The following is a 19,312-nucleotide window of genomic DNA, read 5'->3' as shown; positions in this document are numbered from 1 at the left end:
CACCTGATGTTGTTTCCCTCTCTATCCTTGATTTTACTTTTCTGGCAACAGCAACAGCAGTCTGTGCGGGATAAAAAAGAAAAAAGAAGAAGAACTGGGCAGGTGCAAGTAGGTCTCTGCAGCAGCAGCAGCAGCAGAGTTAGAAGAGGTATGAAAGCATAAACACAGTAGAGACTGTCATCCGGAGATCGCGCTCTATTGTAAGAAAAAATACAAAACTGGGTGGTCAGACCGTGAAAGTGGTTGGTGAATCTTGGAAAGTGGACCAGAACCTTATCACTTTCTCTTGCATGGAATGGCGCACACACTCACATGCACGCACACACAAGCATGGGCACACACAAGCATGGGCACATGTAGGTCAAGCTTATGAATAACATATACACAGAGGAGGCAGAGATAGTGGCAAGGGAGAGAGATTGGAAAACACACACTTTTTCCTCTGTCTCACTCTTCTCTCTCTCGAACACACAGATATCACACACATCCTCCCCCCATCCCCCTCCCTCTCCCTCTCCAGAGAACTCTTCAAATACCACTGAATCTAATGACATCTCTCTTTTTATTACCATAACCAGTCCTCTGACCCGCAGAGAAAATTAGTTTACTTTCCAGGTGCATTTCAATAATCCTACGCCACTCAGAGGAGTCCTTCCATCACTGTCTGCCTCCCTCTCACTATCCTCTATCTGGCTCTCTCTTCCTCTCTCTCTGCACACACAACTCAGACAGTATATAGCCTTTATTAAAGACCATGGATCTCCAAAACCAGACCTGGGAATGAAAAAATGAAAATGTTTGTTTACTCACAGACTCCTGTGTACAGTATTTTTCGAAATCATACAATTGAGTTTTAATAAGTTTTTCAGGCCCAAGGGGTCACGTAACTGACTCTACGCATTCATTAAGGAAAAAATAAGATGCAGTCAGTTTAAGTGGTTTTTCCCAAGACAGCAGTGATGCACATTTCCTCATAATTCACATTTCCTCAGTTCATTATTAGATAATCATGGTAGATTTGCATGTCAGCTGCTGCAAGCGGAGCAACAAGCATGTCGGACTGGGAAGCAGTAACAGGTTGTGTTACACACTGAATTTGGCACAAACTAACAGACTCTCCCCCTTAAAGGGCCGGTTCACCCAAATTCCAAAAATACATGTTTTAGCCATGCGGATCATTCTTGCTTTCTGTCCAGGTTTTGATATTTGACATTCCTGTGTCCACCTATATAAAATGGAGTTGAATGAAATTTCAATTGTGGCGCGCACAGCATTGAAAAGTGAATTTTCCACACACCCCAGTGTCTTACTCTGCATAATCCACAGAACAGGCTGTGAACAGTTTTTCATACTAGGGTGTATTTCTCTGGTAGAAAGGTGTTCCAATGAAACCTCTTCCCGGTGTTGGTGCTGAATTTTTTAAATTGTTATTTTTCAACGCTGTGAGCACCAAAAACAAAATTCTATTCACCACTATTGTGTTTGGGTAGAAATCTTGCAGACATGTCAAAAAACCTGGACAAATGAAAAGAAAACTATGTAAGTGAGAATATGTAATCTGGGTGAACTGGCCTTTATACTTAAAGCAGCTAGAATGATTTTCATATTGGCAGTGGCTGACAGGACTACGTGAGAGGGATCATGCGCAGTGATGAAGCAACAGAGATCATCAACTGACTCTTGAGCTTCCCTCACCTCTGTGGAGCTTTTCAGTGTCTTTCAGCTCATTATTTTGGTTTTCAGGCCCACAGCCTTACTGTTTCATTGCACTCTCACTGCTCTCATTATTTCCAGCTGCAGCAGGCAGCTGTTTTCAGCTCTGATAAACCCACTGTACCCTACCTGTCCAACAACAAACAGCTAACAGACACAGTTAGTGACTAGTTGGGGGGCATGTATGGCAGCTTGATGTTAACTGCGAAGACCAAAACAGAGCTCAAAGACAGTGGATACTGAACCAACATTCATTAGGTAGATATCTAATTAAGCATGTACCACTGCACCTCTTTTGACATATCATATTATTAAGGTGATAATATAAGTCAGTGTTGGGTGCAGCTTGTTTTTGCTGCTCCCAAGTGCCCACGAAATTAATTAGTGCAGGTTTAGTTTATGTGCAAAATATAGAAAGCTGTGCACTGACGCTAGTGAACAGGCTTGATCTCTATATACAAGCAGACTGCAGAACAGACTATGCAACAGCAAATATGATGTCGAGCTGATGGTGTAGAGGTAAAAATAAAGGTGTGAGAAATGATGGTTGTTCAGTGTTAAATATATAAAGAGAAAAAAAAGCCACAGCTCTCATCCATCAGCATAAATTAAAATCCAGACATATTTGCAGAGAAGCACAGATAATATATGCCTGCCTCTTTCAGACAGCTTACATCTGGTAAGTGTATTTAGTTTTATGTAAACCTGCTCGGGCTACTCAAGGAAAATATGTGATAATGTCTTTGACTATCACGGTGACGATATCACTTGCGATAAACAAACAGATGTTCAAGTGTACTCAATTCTTGACTCAGACTTGCACAGTACTTGTGTTTGTGCCATGCCGTCTCTCCTGTACCCAAAATATTTCCAGACGGCTGACGTGCTATTTATACCTATCTGGCATTCACACTTTTGTCTTCGCTCATCTTGTCACACTTTCCTCCACTTCCTAACCATGTAAAGTAGCGTGGCAGCAATAGTCTAATAAACTTCACTCGCAATGCATGCACATTCTGATGTATCGGATGTTGACTAATGGTGAAGGCTGTCTAATTGGCCAGGGAGTTAACAGCATGGTGCGTACCAGACAAAAAACAGCTACAGACAGAATGCAATTTGAATTGTCGCTAAATTCAAAGTGGATATCGGAGTTTCTCATGGTGTGTTTACTGATGACGATTAAAAAAATTATTGTGCAGTCCTATCTTGTCACACGTTGATACTCGTACATCCGCACATTTGTCAATCTAAACACCATGCTTCATTATACATACCCCAAGTCATCATGTATGGTCAATTTATGGCATCAGTTCATGATATCATTGCCTTATCACTCGGGCTGCACCCTACAGTCAACCAAACGTTAGTTGACCAGAAAGGTCATTAGCCGGCAAGGTTTCGTTGGTTGCTTAGTTGCAGAAAAAAGCAAAGAAACGTGAAACTCTATTAAGAACTGCACCTTGTCAAAATAAATCAAACCCTATATGACTAGTTCATGTGGGAATTTAATTTGAAAGGACAGACGCAGGAAGTGGCCACACTCAGCGGTGACTCAGGAGTCCCGTTAATTTCCAGGGCTGGTACCTGCGGTTATTACACAGGCTAGTTAATAACATGTCAGGCAGGAAATCCAAAGTGTGGGATCATTTTGAGAAGGTGAAGGACGAACCCAAGGTGATATGTAAACTCGTCTTCATTTGTCGACTACAAACATGATGTATCATCTGAAGCATGTAGCTACATGCCCATTAGCCACTTCGCACAATCATTACTGCTTTGCCCACAGCGTCATTAACAGGCTCAGTGTGTGACGTGCACTTGTTGATAAAATATAGGCCTATATTAATGAAGGTTCATTAGTACGGTTTTGTATTTCTCTGTAATGTAGCACAGTGTTAACAATGTTACTGATACTTTTCTTTCTCACACCTTGAACTCAAACCATTGTGTTGCCCCGCCCAAAATATATCATTTAATAATTAAATTAACATTGAAAATATGTGGGTGACTAGCCAACTAATGGCCCTAAGTGACGACTATTGGGCGACTAGGAAGATTCTTAGTCAGGGGCAGCCCTACTTATCAAATGATTTATTACTGTTGGAAAAAGTTCAAGAGTTTACAACAGTTCACAAAAATACCAAATCATTACAAAAACATATCATATCATCAAAGCTGTCTTTTTAATGACTGATAAATCATTAAAAAAGAATATAAATATTCAATTATATTTTTCCAGCACTAGTGGTAGTGTGTGCGGCATTCTTCTTCTTTAATATTTAAGCTGGACAATACTCCAGCACCTGCTAAAAATTTAATGGGATGCCCGATCTTTTTTTCTTTTTATTAAAACTCCTATTCCTCGAGTAAAAAGGTGGGCAACCGGCACATATTTGAGACTAACTTCCCCCAAGGTGGTGATGTAATGCAGATGAGGTGCTGGTGCTGCTGATGCTTCAACCCTCTAGCGTACAATCCACCATCAAATAATCATATTAGGAGAATCAAACAACTGGATGCAGCAATTACTGCGTCCAGCTTGTTTGGGCCTTTAAGGCTGGAGATGTGTGCCTGGGACCACTGTTGCTGGATTAGAGCTGAACAATTAGTCTCTTAATCAATTAGCTGATGTGACCACAATCACTTAGTCTCATAATGAGATGTAAAATGTTGTTTTTTTTATAATCAAAGAAATGAATCTGCCAGTGCTTTATGTATTTTTAATGCAGATTCGACTGTGTGACATCTTGTGAGACGTGACCAAAAAAATAAATAAATAAAACGAATTTAGTCTATTTAAATTCATAACAGTCACCAGAGCAGAGGAAGTTATTGAGACATTTTGATGTGTGTATAAATTTATCCATCCTAATGATCCTTTTTTTAATTCAAAAAATATTCTAATGCAGTAAATACTAATAAAGGATTTATTACAGTACAACTTTTGAACACCTGAATTTGCCCTCAGGAACCAGTAAAGGATTATCTTATCTTTTCTATTTGCAATCTTTGCTAAGTCCATGTTATGTTATCAACAGGTTTCTTTAATCAATTTATAGTTTCAAGACATTTATCGAGTAAAAAGGCCAATCATTAGCAGGGTTCTGCTTCTCATAAGTTAGTATTTGCAGCTCATCTCTGTTTATTATTGCTGCGAGATAAAGTAATGAAACTGAAGACCTTTTCCAATGTGATGTTTTACTGCTTTTCTTGAATATCTCTGGCTTTTAGACTGTTGGTCAGACAAAACAAGGCATTTAAAGTCGTTTGTAATGGGCATTTTTCACTGTACATTGACATTTTATGGACAAAACCCTAAAATTATTAAGATAATGAATCTATAATCAAACTTTCATCCTGATTGTGGTTAAAAAATGATATAAAAGAAGACCAGATGGACCACTTTGCAAAGGTCGAGTGAATCAGTGGGTAAAACTCCTCATTATTCAAAAACTTTGCCAGCTGAACAAGGCGCTTAACTCCCAGCTCCTCCAGTGAAGCTGCTCAGCAGCCAAAAGTAGAAGACTCTGGTTCTACTTGGCATCTCCGAGGTGTGAAAAAGTGTAACTATGAATAGACAGCAATGCATGGCTTAACACCACCGTGCATGCTCAGCAGAAGCCCTTTACTGAATAAGGGGCGAGGTTTTAAAATAATCAAAACTCATCACTTTTAAGCTTGAATCAGATTAAGTCCAGTGAAAGTACTCAAGCCTGATTTGAGCGTTCATATGAGGTCATCTAATTTGGAAAGAGAGTTAAGTAGCCTTGATACGGGATTACCGGGTGATCATAGCTGTTGGGACGTATTTTGCTTCCGTCTTACTATGTCTGTCTCCTCTTGACCTACAGTACCTCCGGTGGTGGAGGTGACCAAGTACATTCACTCAAGTGTTGTACTTAAGTAACATTTTGAGATATAGTAACTCTTTTCTCTGCTGCCTCTACTTTACATCACAACATTTCAGATGTTTACAATGTACTTTTTGACTTCACTGCATTTATTCTACAGTTAAAGTCCCTAGTTACTTTATAGATTAAGATTTTGAAAGCAAAACACATGTGCATCTTGGAAGATGTGCTTTACAAAGTTTTATAAAGTTCAACCACCTACGACAATGAATTCTGCTTATGTATTAGTGCGTCTGTCATAATAATTAGTCTTGAAATGATTAGTCAATTAATTAACACGGCAAGAAACCCCCCAACAGATTATGTTTTCTTAATTAACAAGCAAAATGTCAATGCTTTGCTGGCGCCAGCTTCTCAAACGTAATACATTTCTGTTTTTCCTCATTTCATATCACTGCAAATTCTAATTTTCTGTGACTCTGGACGAATGGTAGGACTAAAACAAACAATTCACAGTTTAGAACTTTGGGCAATTGTGATGGTCATTTGTTTTATAGAATAAATGATTTTCAATTAACCAAAAAATATGTGACTTTTTAATAGAAAATGATAAATAGCATGAGTTGCAGCCCTACATTTGTTACATTTTCCAAGTGCTGTGACTGACCGACTTGAATTGATTTCATTCTCAAAGAGTGTCAAGACGAATTTGCACTATGTGTGAACTGTCAACACTTAACTTTCTTCTATTAACACTTAATTTGCAAATCTTCCCTGTCACACATTTTACCCCAACCTCCTTTCAAAGCAACTTTCTGGCATTCTCTGAGCTGCAAATCGCAGGTTTTATATAATAAAGCAATCTCAGAGGAAACATTGTGCAAAATTAATACTTTTAATATTTGGTGCACACATTTTAATGCAGTACTTTTACTTGTAAAGAGGATTTTTTTTACATTGCTTTGCTGCTTTTCTAAGGATCTCAATACTTCTTCCACCACTGCCTCTTTCTCTAATGTCTCTCTCCATCTCGTCTCTTACGTCACGTTGCTCCATACGGACACACGCCCATGTACCCCAAGCCATCCGCCCCACGTCCTGCATTATGACAATTTGGGCCAGTATTCAGCCTGTATGGCCTTAAGTGCCATCATAAATCCCCATTATCCCCAATCCAATACATCGATGTCACTAAATGATCCACAGCCCTTTCACACAGTACAACTAATACAGTCTTCAAAGCTCTTAGCCTTTCATTCTTCTCAATTACCACTCCCTTTCCCGCACTCACTTGCTCTCCATCTCCCCCCTCCCTTCTCCACTCTCTATCTAAATCCTCTTTCCGGATTTCTCTCTCCATTTCGTCAGCCTTCCCTCCTTCTTCTGCCCTCTCTCCTGTTGCGCTCTCCAGTCCCCTCTTCTTTAAAACTGGTCCCCCTTTGCTTCATCCTCTCCCCCCAGTCTGCGCTCCCACTCAGCCACAAAGCCGCCTCGCTTCTTCTTCTGTGGTTTTCTTAATTCCCCCTCTGCTCTCTCTTTCTCCGTCAGTCTCTCTCTTTGCAGCTTCCATCAGTGTCTCAGTATCCTCGCAGTCGCTCCGTCTATTTTTATGCGCGCACACACACACACACACACACTCGCTTATTCACTCACTCCCTCTCTGTTCTCTGTTTTCTCGGCAGTCCCTCACTGTCACTTTCTTGATACAAGGCGTCTCTCTCTCCCTCACTCACACACACACACACACACACACACACACACACACACTCTCTACATCTGTGTCGCCCTCGTTCCCTTCTCGCTCTTTCCTTCTCTACTTCTTTCTTTTTACTGTCAGAGAAGCTGTCAGAGAAGCAGTGGTGAGCAGCAGTCTATGGGCTCATCTTTCCAATACACACACACACACACTTCAGCACAGGCTATAACTGCATGAATGAGAAGCTGTAATAATAGCACGCTGACCCGTAGTGCTCTTGCGCTATCTAGCCAGAGATGAGCACTGTGTGACAGTGTGTGTGTGTGTGTGTGTGTGTGTGTGTGTGTGTGTGTGTGTGTGTGTGTGTGCGTGTGATTATCATCTGTCCATTACTTGTGTTTGTGTGTTAAACCGAAAGAGTGTGTGTGTGTGTGTGTGTGTGTGTGTGAGAGAGAGAGAGAGAGAAAGAGTGTGTGTGCCATTCCAGCAATGACTGATTGGCGTTGTGCGGTGTCAGGACGGCTGGGCAAGGCCTCGAACACATCATCATTCACATCGAGTTGATCTCCTTCAAATCGCTATCTGTCTGTCTCTCTATTTTCTCTGTTCGCCCAGTATTTTAAAGGGTCGGTTCACCCAAATAACACAGCCAGTGTCCCTGTTCCTTTGGCTGCAACTCTGCTCCCAGACAGGACCATTGATTCAGCAAAACCCTAGATGATGTTTAACTGTTTTTTTTTTACATTCACTGCCAACACTTTTGGCACCAAGTTATTTATTTCTGCAATGTTGTATGGTAGTGGGTAAAAATCCTGGTTATGTCTTATAAACTACAGTTAAAAGAGCACAAAGTTGTGAGGAGTACTACTCAGCCTGTGAAAACAGTTATATGTCTTCTGTGACTCTGTAGGGCATTTTCCAAAGTCTAAGAAAACAACCCTGTGATGTATTGGAGACTCTACAACTTTTTTAACAAAAAGCCTGTGTTATAAACTGAAGCATGGGTTTTTCAGAGACATGGAGCTTTACCAGACAGGGATGGTCTCATGAAAGATGCTGTCAAGTTGTATTATGGGAAATTCATGAATCCAAAGTTTTTAGAGCCTAACCCATACCAGGCAGGAAAAAGTCAGAGCCTCTGATAAATTTTGACCATTCCTTTTAAAAAGAGGAACAGCTCTTGTGCACTCCTTAACTTTGTGGATGTGCATACTAATTTGCTGCAGTGCCCCTTTAAGGTATGGTTAAAAAAAAGCCCATTTAGCTCCCACACCTCCACAATATTACCTTTCATTTTGCCACACAAAGCGCACGCTGCTCTCTGCAGCGGCACTGTATGTAAATATGTTCAATATACACATAATACCGGGGGATAGGACTATTTCTTCAGAAGAGGTAGTTCCTATAAAAACTCTTCACACCAAAGTCTGCAGCTTGCACAGAGCAGAGTAATTAAAACATTTTCTTTTCCTGGAAAGACAGAGTGCTGCAAATACATTTTTACTAAAACTTTTCAAAATCGTGAGCAGGGCTGCACGATTCTTGGTAATATGAGAATTACAAATTCTTTTTTCTAAGAATTAGAATTAGAGAAGAGTTAGTTCTCTCACTGTGCTCAGGGAAAGCTTTTATTTTCTTTGGTGACTGCATTGCTTGTCTGTAAAAGTGATCATCAACCCAGAGTATTACAAATGGTTTCTAGGAGTTGGAGGAAATAAGTTCATAAAGGAGAGCAGTAGAGTTGAGAGGATGGATTGTTTCATGCTGAACATAATTTGGATAAGACTTGCAATTTAACAGTTTGTGCAAAAGATTGAAAAACGGAAATAACATATGCGGCAGGACCTGAATCCGAATTATGTCAGTCGAATCGAATTTGGCTGTTTAATACTACTATTCGACAATTTATTTATTTAAAAATCTATAAAGTTTTAAATTTGAATGGGCTCATCGGGACATTCAGTCTGACAACGGCATTCACGCAATTAAGCAAACAAGCTAACTGCACTAACGATGAATTGGAAATGTGCAACAGCATTATTTTCCGACACTAGACATCAAACGAAAGCCAGAGATTGTATCGTTTTAATTTGCTTTGAGCTGTAAATTCACCACTTTATCTTGTCCAGAGTTTACTGTACCAAAGAATATCGTGAAAGTCAAGAGCAATCTCTCTGAAGCTAAATCTGGGGAACAAAATGTCCCCAGAGGTACGTTGCACCGTACACTGACCATACATTGGCTCAACTTGACGCAATCCTAGTTGACTGAGGGGTCTCCAACTGATGATTCGAATCTCTGACTTTCAGGGAGCAGCCCTGGTACATGTGCATTCATGTGTACTACTTTTCCTAATAAAATTGTTGATTCATTGACTTCACAATACTCTGATATTGTATTTTTACAGTCTACATTAAGATGTTGGTGACAGTCAAGTTTAGCCGTCAACTCTGGCTTCATCCCAATTTGTTAACGTAACAACAGCAAGCATAGCAGAGCATAAGCTACTTAGTTTACTGAGGTTGTCCCCACAAACAGACTGTGTGAGATAGAGCCAAACTGTTCTATGTGTAATGATATCATGTTTTTATCAGGGCTCATCATTGCACATTAGCAAACAACCAGCTCTGACCCAGCATTTTGACAGAATGACTGGTGATATAATGTAATGTTGCTGCTTTCTACTTTTGGCTAGCTAGTTGGCAAAAGTTATCAAAGGGCTCGGCTGCCTTATTGTGGTGGATTATGCTAGCTATCTCTTTAGCAAACGCTCCTTGCAGTGACCCAGCCTGACCTCACAGAAAGCTTTATGGCTTATTTGGTTTGTTGTTGGCGAAGTGGTACTGTAGGTTCAGCAGCAATCTGTCAGCCTTGAAATGCATTTGTATGTGCCGCAGCAGGGACAAATTATGAGCATTCATTCTAAATATGCAACCCCCCAAAGCAAATATGGCAGAATTGTTGTCCATCAGATATGAGATTACAAACGTGTCCGAATCAAAATTGTAATCTCCTAATGATTAATCGTGCAGCCCTAGTTGTGAGCACTACAAACAACATTGCATTCACCCCATTATACTAAATTGCTGGCAGAAAAAAGAGACGGATATCTCAAAATCTGGACAAATAAAACCAAAGCTATCTGTGTTGCCTGATACCATTACAGGTAAGAGGAAAAATACATCTTTTTTATTTTTTTTTATTTTAGGTGAGCTGAACCTTTGAACAAAAATCCAATCTCTCTAAAAAACCAACAATCTCCAGACTCCTCTGTCTCCTGCTTTTAGTTCAGCAGTAACAAAAAGACCAGATAATCTGTCCTCAGGCGGGCAGCTCTCCCATACCTCCTTCTCTTTGTAGCTTCAGTCCATTCTTTTGATTCATTTCAATCCATAATTATAGCAAACACTACCACTGCCAAGGCATCGGGACACAAGACGGGCATTTTTGCATTACAAAGCCGTGTAGAGTGTAGCATTTTCACATCAATAAATCATTATCATATTATATCATCGTATTATAATGGTATAATTACTGTAGAAAAGGCCACTGCAAATAAGCTCCACCAGTCTGAACACTGCAGTTTACACAGACTTAGCGGACATCTGCTGGAGAGCTTTGCAGGCAGACAGAGGGCGCTGTTCTTCCAATGCAAACAGAGCTTTAAAGCTTATAGAGTTTCTGGTGAAGGCAGATGGCGGAAGGAGCAAAAGGGTGACAGAAACAACACTTCCAACATGTTTGTTCTGCTCGGTAAAGCAAAACAGAAAACCTTTGACTGATGAAGCAACAAGAGGCGGGGGGTTTACGGGAAACATGGTCACAATTTGGAGAAACGCTACCACTGCCAATACCACTGGTGTGACTCAGAGGCTGCCAATCGTCTCCACGGTTTTCAGTTTATCTGTTAGAAAGACGCCGGCTAATTTGTCCTCTCATGACATCCTCGCTGCACTCTCTCTGCTTCTCCCTTTCTCTTCCCCGCTCATTTCTCCCGTTTATCTGTAACAAAAAACCAGTCGGTCTGACCTCATGCAAAGCTCTCTCTATCTATGTTTCTCTGTTCGACCTCATCCCTTCATCCTCTCCTCCGCCCTGCCTTTTATTGCTGGATTCTGTCGTTATCCCTGGCTAGATCCGACCCACGCTATCTCTGGCTCTCTGTTGTGTCACTCCCAGTAGCAGATATGTTGCAGCTCAACAGATGACACACACACACACACTTGCACAAATAAACCCTGCATCAACACACACTCAAAATACAATAACAGCAAACACATACACAGCTCCCAGATACATGCATAGGCACAAATTTACAGGATCAGGACGTGAAGGAATGATTGGAAAGAAGGGCACAAACACAAACACACTCGCAGCATGTCCATGCACTCGCGCACACAGGCAGCGAGCTCTAGCACTTGCGCACACACACATATGCAGGCACAGGTTTAGGACACACAGAGAGACAGCAGGCAACGTGGCAAGGACACAATACACACGCAGCATGATCTCACACACAAGCTACTCTCTCACACATACATAATCAAATACACACACAAATGCTCATACACGAGGCACAAATTCGTACTTGTGTACAAACATACACACATTCACAAATCCCCATGCACAGTCATTACTGCAGGATCACACAAACACTTACTGTGAGCACACAGAGATACACACAAACGCACAAGCACAAACCACATTCTCACATTCCTACGGACTATCCTTGTAGCTACACACACACACACTGTGCTACACACACATTACCACACCCATGCGCGTCCTTAACTCACACACAGATCCAGCATGAGTACAAGCCAGAGTACAACAACAGACACATCCAACTCACAATTTCTGACCCCACACACACACACACATACACACACACAGAGCAACCACACACTCTGTGTCTCTCACCTTCCAGCTCCTGGTCGTCTCGGAACCAGCGCAGCCTGGCAGGGGGTTTGCTGCCTGCACTGGTGCAGGTCAGGGTGACTTTGCCCCCCTCCGGCACTGGATTCTCAAAGCCCAAGATCTGAGGTTTACCGGGCACACCTAGAGAGACACAGAAAGAGTTAGAGAGTTAGAGAGAGAGATCTTCCATGCTGCAGGGCTCACCTTGTAGCCAGAAAAAGTGGGAAAAAAATCAAAGAAAGGTCAACGGCTGAGCTAACAAGTACTGCATAAGTTGTTGTGCACTGTGTGGAATTTGGAGCAAAATGAATATCAACAGCAAAATTTGACACGCCATCCTCAATATCACAGACAAGCTTGAATTTATTAGGTCAATTTCGAAAGCTCTGATAGAAACCAGCTTGGAGAAAAATAATGATGCAGGCTTGCAATGATTTGACTCAAAAAATGGTTCAGAGTCATTGCACAGCAGCTCAGAATGACTGCAAAGCTTCTGTTCACCACGACTTTCCAGAAGCATCAAAGCTACTGTCTCCCCATCAGTGTCCACCAGAGCACTAAGGGGCAGATGCACTAGAATATTGTTATGCTTTCCTGGCAACCGACCACTTACGGCTGTGCAAATAATGACTACTGTGACTCAGAGAGAAAGGCAGACGTAGCTTAATGTTACAGCATCACAAATTTTCTTAGAGAGAAGGTCAGGGTGGGAGTTTAACACTAAAGAGTGCTGTTAGAGCTGTGGTCTCTGACAAAAGGTGACGTGATTTCGTGATTTCGCCCTAACTGTAACCAAATAGTGTTTGTTCTTAAATTGAACCAAGAGAATAATTTGCCAAATATCAATAAGCTCATGTAAAAACTGTGAAGATAAAATTTGATTAAAAAGAACATTTGCATCCAGCAGTAACATGACGCCAGGGACACTAAAAGCTCAGCAGGCGTTGATAGCGGAAACATTACATTTTGTAATAACATTGACAAAGAAACTATATTCAGTGTGGATCAGTTATTTCTTGTCCATACCCAAACCTGCTCACTTTAATAAGATCAGAATCAGGCCACATAACAATTTGGCGTATTGAATCGGTGTATCACTAGTTATACAAATAAAGATATGCTTTATCATTGATAAACGTGTACAGATTGTTTCATATATCTATTAGCACTATCAAATGTTGGGTTTTTGAAATTGTGATTCATTGCAGAGGGCTATTAGTAATACGGGGGAGTTTTACAATAACATACTGAGTCTGAGTCTGACTAAAATTTCCTTTATAAATGCATCATGAAAAGTTCAGATTCTAAGTGCACAGCAGTCATAAGATGAACCACACTTTTAGTAAGACTTGAAAACATTGCGGAAACGAACAGAAACTGAATGTAGAGGCAAAAAGAAACATACAGTCTCCCATTAACTGTACATGCCTACAGCACTTGTGGCTCATATCAAGTATCGCAAAATTTGCATGACATGGAAATGCCATGAATTCAGTGTGAAAAATGATAATTTCTATGGGCAGAAATGTGTCACTGAAAACTGAATTTGAATCATTTGTATTTGAATTTGAACTGATCAACTTAAGTAACTGCATTAAGAACTGAAAATGAATCACATCATTTTTAGTTTTATTGTTTAACTTGAATAACTGCATTAATAAAATCAGTCTGAACTGCACAATTTTAAATTGAATTCATTAGTTGGAACTGAATACTCATAAACATGAAACTGAATGTGATATCATGAAATTGAATTCAGTTGCTCTGAAACTGTATTTGATCCTCACTGAAAATTCAACTCTCTTTACCTCCATTTTCAGTTCGTGCAACTAAAATTCGGTTCTTGCAATTCCATTTCAGTTCACTGAGACCCACTTTGGGATGCCGACAAACAGCAGTCAAGTACAGATAACAGAACTCCTTTTCTCGTACTGGAACATACTGCTGCCTGCTCTCCTCCTGGCGAAGTAGTCTCCTGGCAGCAAAGGTTGGACCCAAACCCTAACCCTAAGCACAAGCAGGGGCTAATTGAATGCGAAGACAAGGAACGTGAAATTAATGAGTCATGCTTTTAAACTGAAAGACCACACTCTTGAATAAAGACAGAAAAATAGTCTAACTCTCTTGGTCATTGATATCACTGAGAGAAAATGGTTGTTATAGTACGTGACAAGGAGTTCTGTGAATCTGTACCTCACTGCTCTTCCTCAACATCAGGATGTCTGTCTGAGTAAAGTGAAACTGGATTGCCAGAACTGAATTTCTATTGTGAGAACTGATCGAGCAAGTATAGAGTGCTGAACTTTCAATGAGGATCAAACACAGTTTCAGAGCAACAGGATTAGATTTCATAATATTACACTCAGTTTTGAGTTTATTCAGTTCAAAACTGATAAATTCAATTTCCAAATGTGTTATTTAGATTCAGTTTTTCAATAAAATTATTCAAATTAAACAATAAAAATTCAAACGAGGTGATTGAAATTCATTTTTAATGCAATTATTCAAGTTGAGCGTATCAAATTCAAATATAAATGATCCAAATTCAGTTTCTAGTGACACTTATTTCTGCCCATAGTAATCCCTTTAAAACCAGCAGAACGAGCTCTGCATTAACTCTGACAGCCTTGGCATTTCTACAATTCAAGTCAGACTGACTGTTCATTCTCAGAACTCCAGGTCAGTTCAAAATGTCAAGTAAATTATATTTAGCAGAGATTATTAAATACGACTCCCAGATTTCATTAGTTAAAAGCCAAGGTGGGAGTTAGAATGACTCAGGCACTGGTGCCTTGTGTGATAGTTTGCAAGTAAAACTGAGTGGGACAGAGGGATGACATCAGCCAAAGGTCAGATTCAAACTGGCTTTAGCCAAGTGAGCCACCAAGACACCCCGAGCCAAACCAAAATCTCATGATATATCTTCCTCTCCCAGAGGTGTTCTTCCAAATTCCGGCACAGTCAGTAAAAATAAGAACATTTTTGCTTAATTACTATTTTAACATGGAGCCCAAGTTGAAGAGAAAACAACACAAGCAGGAGAAGGAATCTACAAATCCACTCTGCCAAATATTTTAGAATCCACTCTCCACCACCGTGGTTGAAGGCAAGAGTGAAAAAAAAACTTTTCTTGCCGTACTCCATCTGGAGCCGTTGTGGGCGGCACTTTTCTCCAAGTGTTGGCGGAGTTTACTGTCATTCTGCTTTTGAAAATAATGAACATTTGGTTTGCCATCTAAGGTAGGAGAGAGAGAGAGTGATGGCCAGCGAGAGAAAGAGTGAGAGCTGAAAGAGTGGAAGCGGAGAGTTAGACAGAAAAGTAAAGATAGTGAGAAGAGACCAAGTCATTAAGGAAAGCCAGGAGGGAAACTGTTATATTTTCATTAAAACTGACAAGATTTTGTACCAATTACTGAAATTTGTGACATTTTTCATGCCAGAAAAAAGTAGAATTTTAGAGAGATAGAGAAAGACAGATAGACAGAGAGAAAGACAGATAGGTAGGTAGGTAGGTAGGTTAGATAGATAGATAGATAGATAGATAGATAGATAGATAGATAGATAGAGTGTAGCAATCCATCAATCTTGATCAATGTATCGATTAGTGATTAACGGTCCAATATCATCAGCGCAAAGTGAAAACATCGATCCATAGCAACATCCAGATGATACCAGGCACCAGGCAGATAATGGCAAGCAGCCAATGAAAAGACAATGCAGATAACGTTATTTGCTCGGGAATAAATCAGCAGTGTGAAAATATTTAGGATTTCTGAGAAAATACGGGTCAGACAGACAAACAAAGCACAATGCCATTATGAGCTCAAATACTCAGGAACCGTTATGTACCTGCGTGGCCCGGCATCTTACTCTGCTAACTTCTCACCACGGCAACATTGGCTGCTGTGTTTCAACACTGTTGGGGCAATAAAATGTGCACGCAGGCTAAAATCCAACGGCGCTATTCTATCGGGAGATGCAGTGACTTAAACCAAAGGTGACTAAGTTAAAGTATAAATAATACATGTAATTTGTTAAGCTATGAGTAAAGGGAAAGTCCACTAGTTGCTAGGCTAGGCTAGCAAACAACGATTCTTTTGTCTATGAAACTTGACAGTTATTATTGAGCTGATTTTTACACTTTTGTTAAAGGATTTTGTTGATATCTTTTATGGCTCTTAGGAAAAGTTTGCCTTCAGGGCGTTCAGCCAGACAGCCCTGAAATTTTCGGGAAAAGATCATGTTTTGGGTTAAAATGAAAACAAAAATTCTGCCAGAAACCAATTCTGTGTGCTGTTTTATGTGTTAGTGGAGTCAGTTTAAAGTAGACTTTACTGCACTTAACCAGTTACAATAATTTATGATTATTTGTGTTGTTTTTATCTTCTATGGCCAAAAGCAAATGAGGTCATCTCTGATCAATTGCAAGCCCCTGAATGTAATCGAAATTATATTGTGGCAGATTTTGTGATATCAGCGAATATCATTGCCCAAAGAATCAATAAAATATTGTATCATGATGAAACTAGTGATTTATAACCCTAACAGATAGATAGACAGATAGATAGATAGATAGATAGATAGATAGATAGATAGATAGATAAAGTGTCTCCCCTGCAGGTAGACAAGCAAACAGACACAGACATGGAAGTACCAATATAAAGTGCAGTGAACTAACCAAGGTATAGATCAAAAAAATAAAAATGTGGTCAATTTTTAATGTAGCAGTATTTGATGTAGTGCACTGTGTGCGGAAGCTCTCTGGCAGTAAAGTAGCATTGAATATTAATGAGGGAATAATACTGCACATATAGAATTGGCTGGAGAAGCCCTGTCGAGACCCTTTCCTCTACAAGGAGAATAAAAGAGAATAAAGCCATTATAAATTATTCTCTGCTTAGCTCAGGAGAGAGCAGCGAGGCATGCCACACATTTTACACTAACAGACACACAACCATTTAAAACTGACCGTACTCAGCAGTTGTGCGCCCGCGTGTGTTTGTGCATGTGTCTGTCAAAACCTTGCACATGTCAAAACAAGAATAAAACACCCACACACACATGGATGCTGCGGTGCCAAAACTCGATGTCTGTGGCTGATTTTCCCATAGGGGTCCATGCGTTTTAGACATTTTACCATACATTTTTAATGGTTTGGCTCCCTCTCAGGGGTCATGAAATATTTATTGAACTCAGAATACAGTGTCACAGCCGTCAATTACAGCGAATAAAAAATGCTTGAAATCACAATTACTGCAAAATTGGAAGAGATATGGAGGAGTGATTCTCATGTTAATTTGAAATTAAGGAGCTAATGTAGACCCGCCTTCACCCTTGCTTCCACACACATACTCCCCTCCCCCCCTTACTTACACACACACACACACACACACACACACACACACACACACCATCACATTAACATTTCAGGCGTTCTGTTCATGCTGTTGTCCAAAGCAACTATATTTAATTATTTTCGATATACTTTGCAGCACTGCCAAAACATTTCAGTAAATATCAACAAAATGATTTATTCAAGGACGCTACCACAGCTGCGGACTGACAAACCCCAAATTTGGGGAGCAACCATGTGGCCTCTCAGCTACATAACAGCCGTTCTAAGCCACCCTGCCCCACCCTAAATATCAAAATTTCAGCATCTCGTTTTCACTTGGTGCATTTTCCAAGTGAATTAGGCAGGCACCCACTGCAGCTCAGTTCCCATCCAAGAATTTGTTGGCAAATTATTGTGTATTGAATTAGAAAAGCTCAGAGAAAATATCTAAAATTGATATAGAAAAACCCCTCCAAAATATCACAAACATGTATGCTCTGTCTATATCAGAAGGCAGGCAATATTAAGCAATGGAAGCTCATTTACTGAATAAATGTTGATGCATTTTTTTTTGTGATCAGCACAAAGAATGCCTCAATTTCATTACACAGCAATTCAAAAGTGGCATGATACGCCCTGAAATATTGTCTGTAAAACTACCCACCGCAACCTCCCAGGAATATTAGACCAGCTGTCTCTCTCATGTATACAGTAAGTCTCCATTGTGGTGTGGTGTGGCCATTAGTTGGTGCATTAAAGTATTGCCAAGCCCAATACTTTGTTCTCATCTTCAAGTAAAACCACGGAAATATGGCCAGAATGAGGAACAATAACAACTTGCCTGGTAAAAATCAATACTTGAAAGACTGTTTGTGGGTGTCCAAAGCCGATTAGCCCAATATCCAATCAATAAACAGACCCTACTCAGCAGTGACAGCATGACCACAATTTATTGCAGGCTGCAGGGAAGCATCACACATAGGCAATAACATCCATCTCAAAGGAGATGAGTGGAGCCGGTTTATCTCCGCACAAGAGTCATATGAGGTCACAACCTTACACAAAGGTTAACGCTGTAAGCAAGGATCTGGATCAAACTAGATGAAGGCATCACAGGGAAGGCTAAGGGTGCAAAACATCAGAGACCATAAAAGGGATACTTTATTATGATCTTTTTTTGGAATTCATGTGTGACACGGCAGATTGGCAGTTTTACATGACATAGAGAGAACAGAATCTAACAAAAAGATGCAATGAGCTTGCATTATGGGCAACGTAGGATGCAGTGTTTCGCAGCTTTACCCATACTGGGGACTAAAAGTAAGGATAAATCAGCCTTTGCTGCATTGATTGCAGACATTATTTTCTAATCCGTCTTTCATAAGTCCTCTACCTTTATGGGAGCGAAACACTAAACTGCTGTAGTAGCAATACTTTGCCTCATGCCAACAGGCAGCCTCTCCTAGCATGTCACACTTAAAATGGACATCCACAGGGTCAAACTTCACTCTGCTTGGAGAGAGGGTAAACTCTGCAGGGTAGGTCAGGCTAGCACAACGCCACAGCGGTGTATCAAGGTGAATTTGAGCCACTTTCTCATAATTCCTAAGTTGAACTACTCTGTCATTTCATAGGCCTACATTTTCTGTGTCGTCTGAAAAATCGATGTGAAATTGTTACAAACAACGTGACAACTACTGAGACGATAAGAAAAGATGCCAAAACCTTCAAATCATCCATTTAGATTTGTCACACTCTCACAGGTTGGGAGAGAAATTAAGACCGACTGCAGTCAAG

The 19,312-nt window shown here is 40.3% G+C and overlaps 1 protein-coding gene across 3 annotated transcripts in view; it reads right to left on the bottom strand.

The window, feature by feature from the left end:
* Nucleotides 1-19,312, bottom strand: part of cadm3 (cell adhesion molecule 3) — a 100,603-nt gene that overhangs the window by 19,886 nt on the left and 61,405 nt on the right. For all 3 annotated transcript variants that reach the window (XM_078173013.1, XM_033649957.2, XM_033649958.2), the window contains exon 5: nt 12,184-12,321. In XM_078173013.1, coding sequence (XP_078029139.1) covers nt 12,184-12,321 — 138 coding nt within the window. The remainder of the gene's footprint in view (nt 1-12,183; nt 12,322-19,312) is intronic.

This window comes from Epinephelus lanceolatus, chromosome 12 (assembly GCF_041903045.1).
Source record: "Epinephelus lanceolatus isolate andai-2023 chromosome 12, ASM4190304v1, whole genome shotgun sequence".
NCBI classification, from domain to species: Eukaryota; Metazoa; Chordata; class Actinopteri; order Perciformes; family Serranidae; genus Epinephelus; species Epinephelus lanceolatus.
The sequence above is the reverse complement of the archived record's forward strand: the minus strand, read 5'-3'. Positions and strand labels throughout refer to the sequence as shown.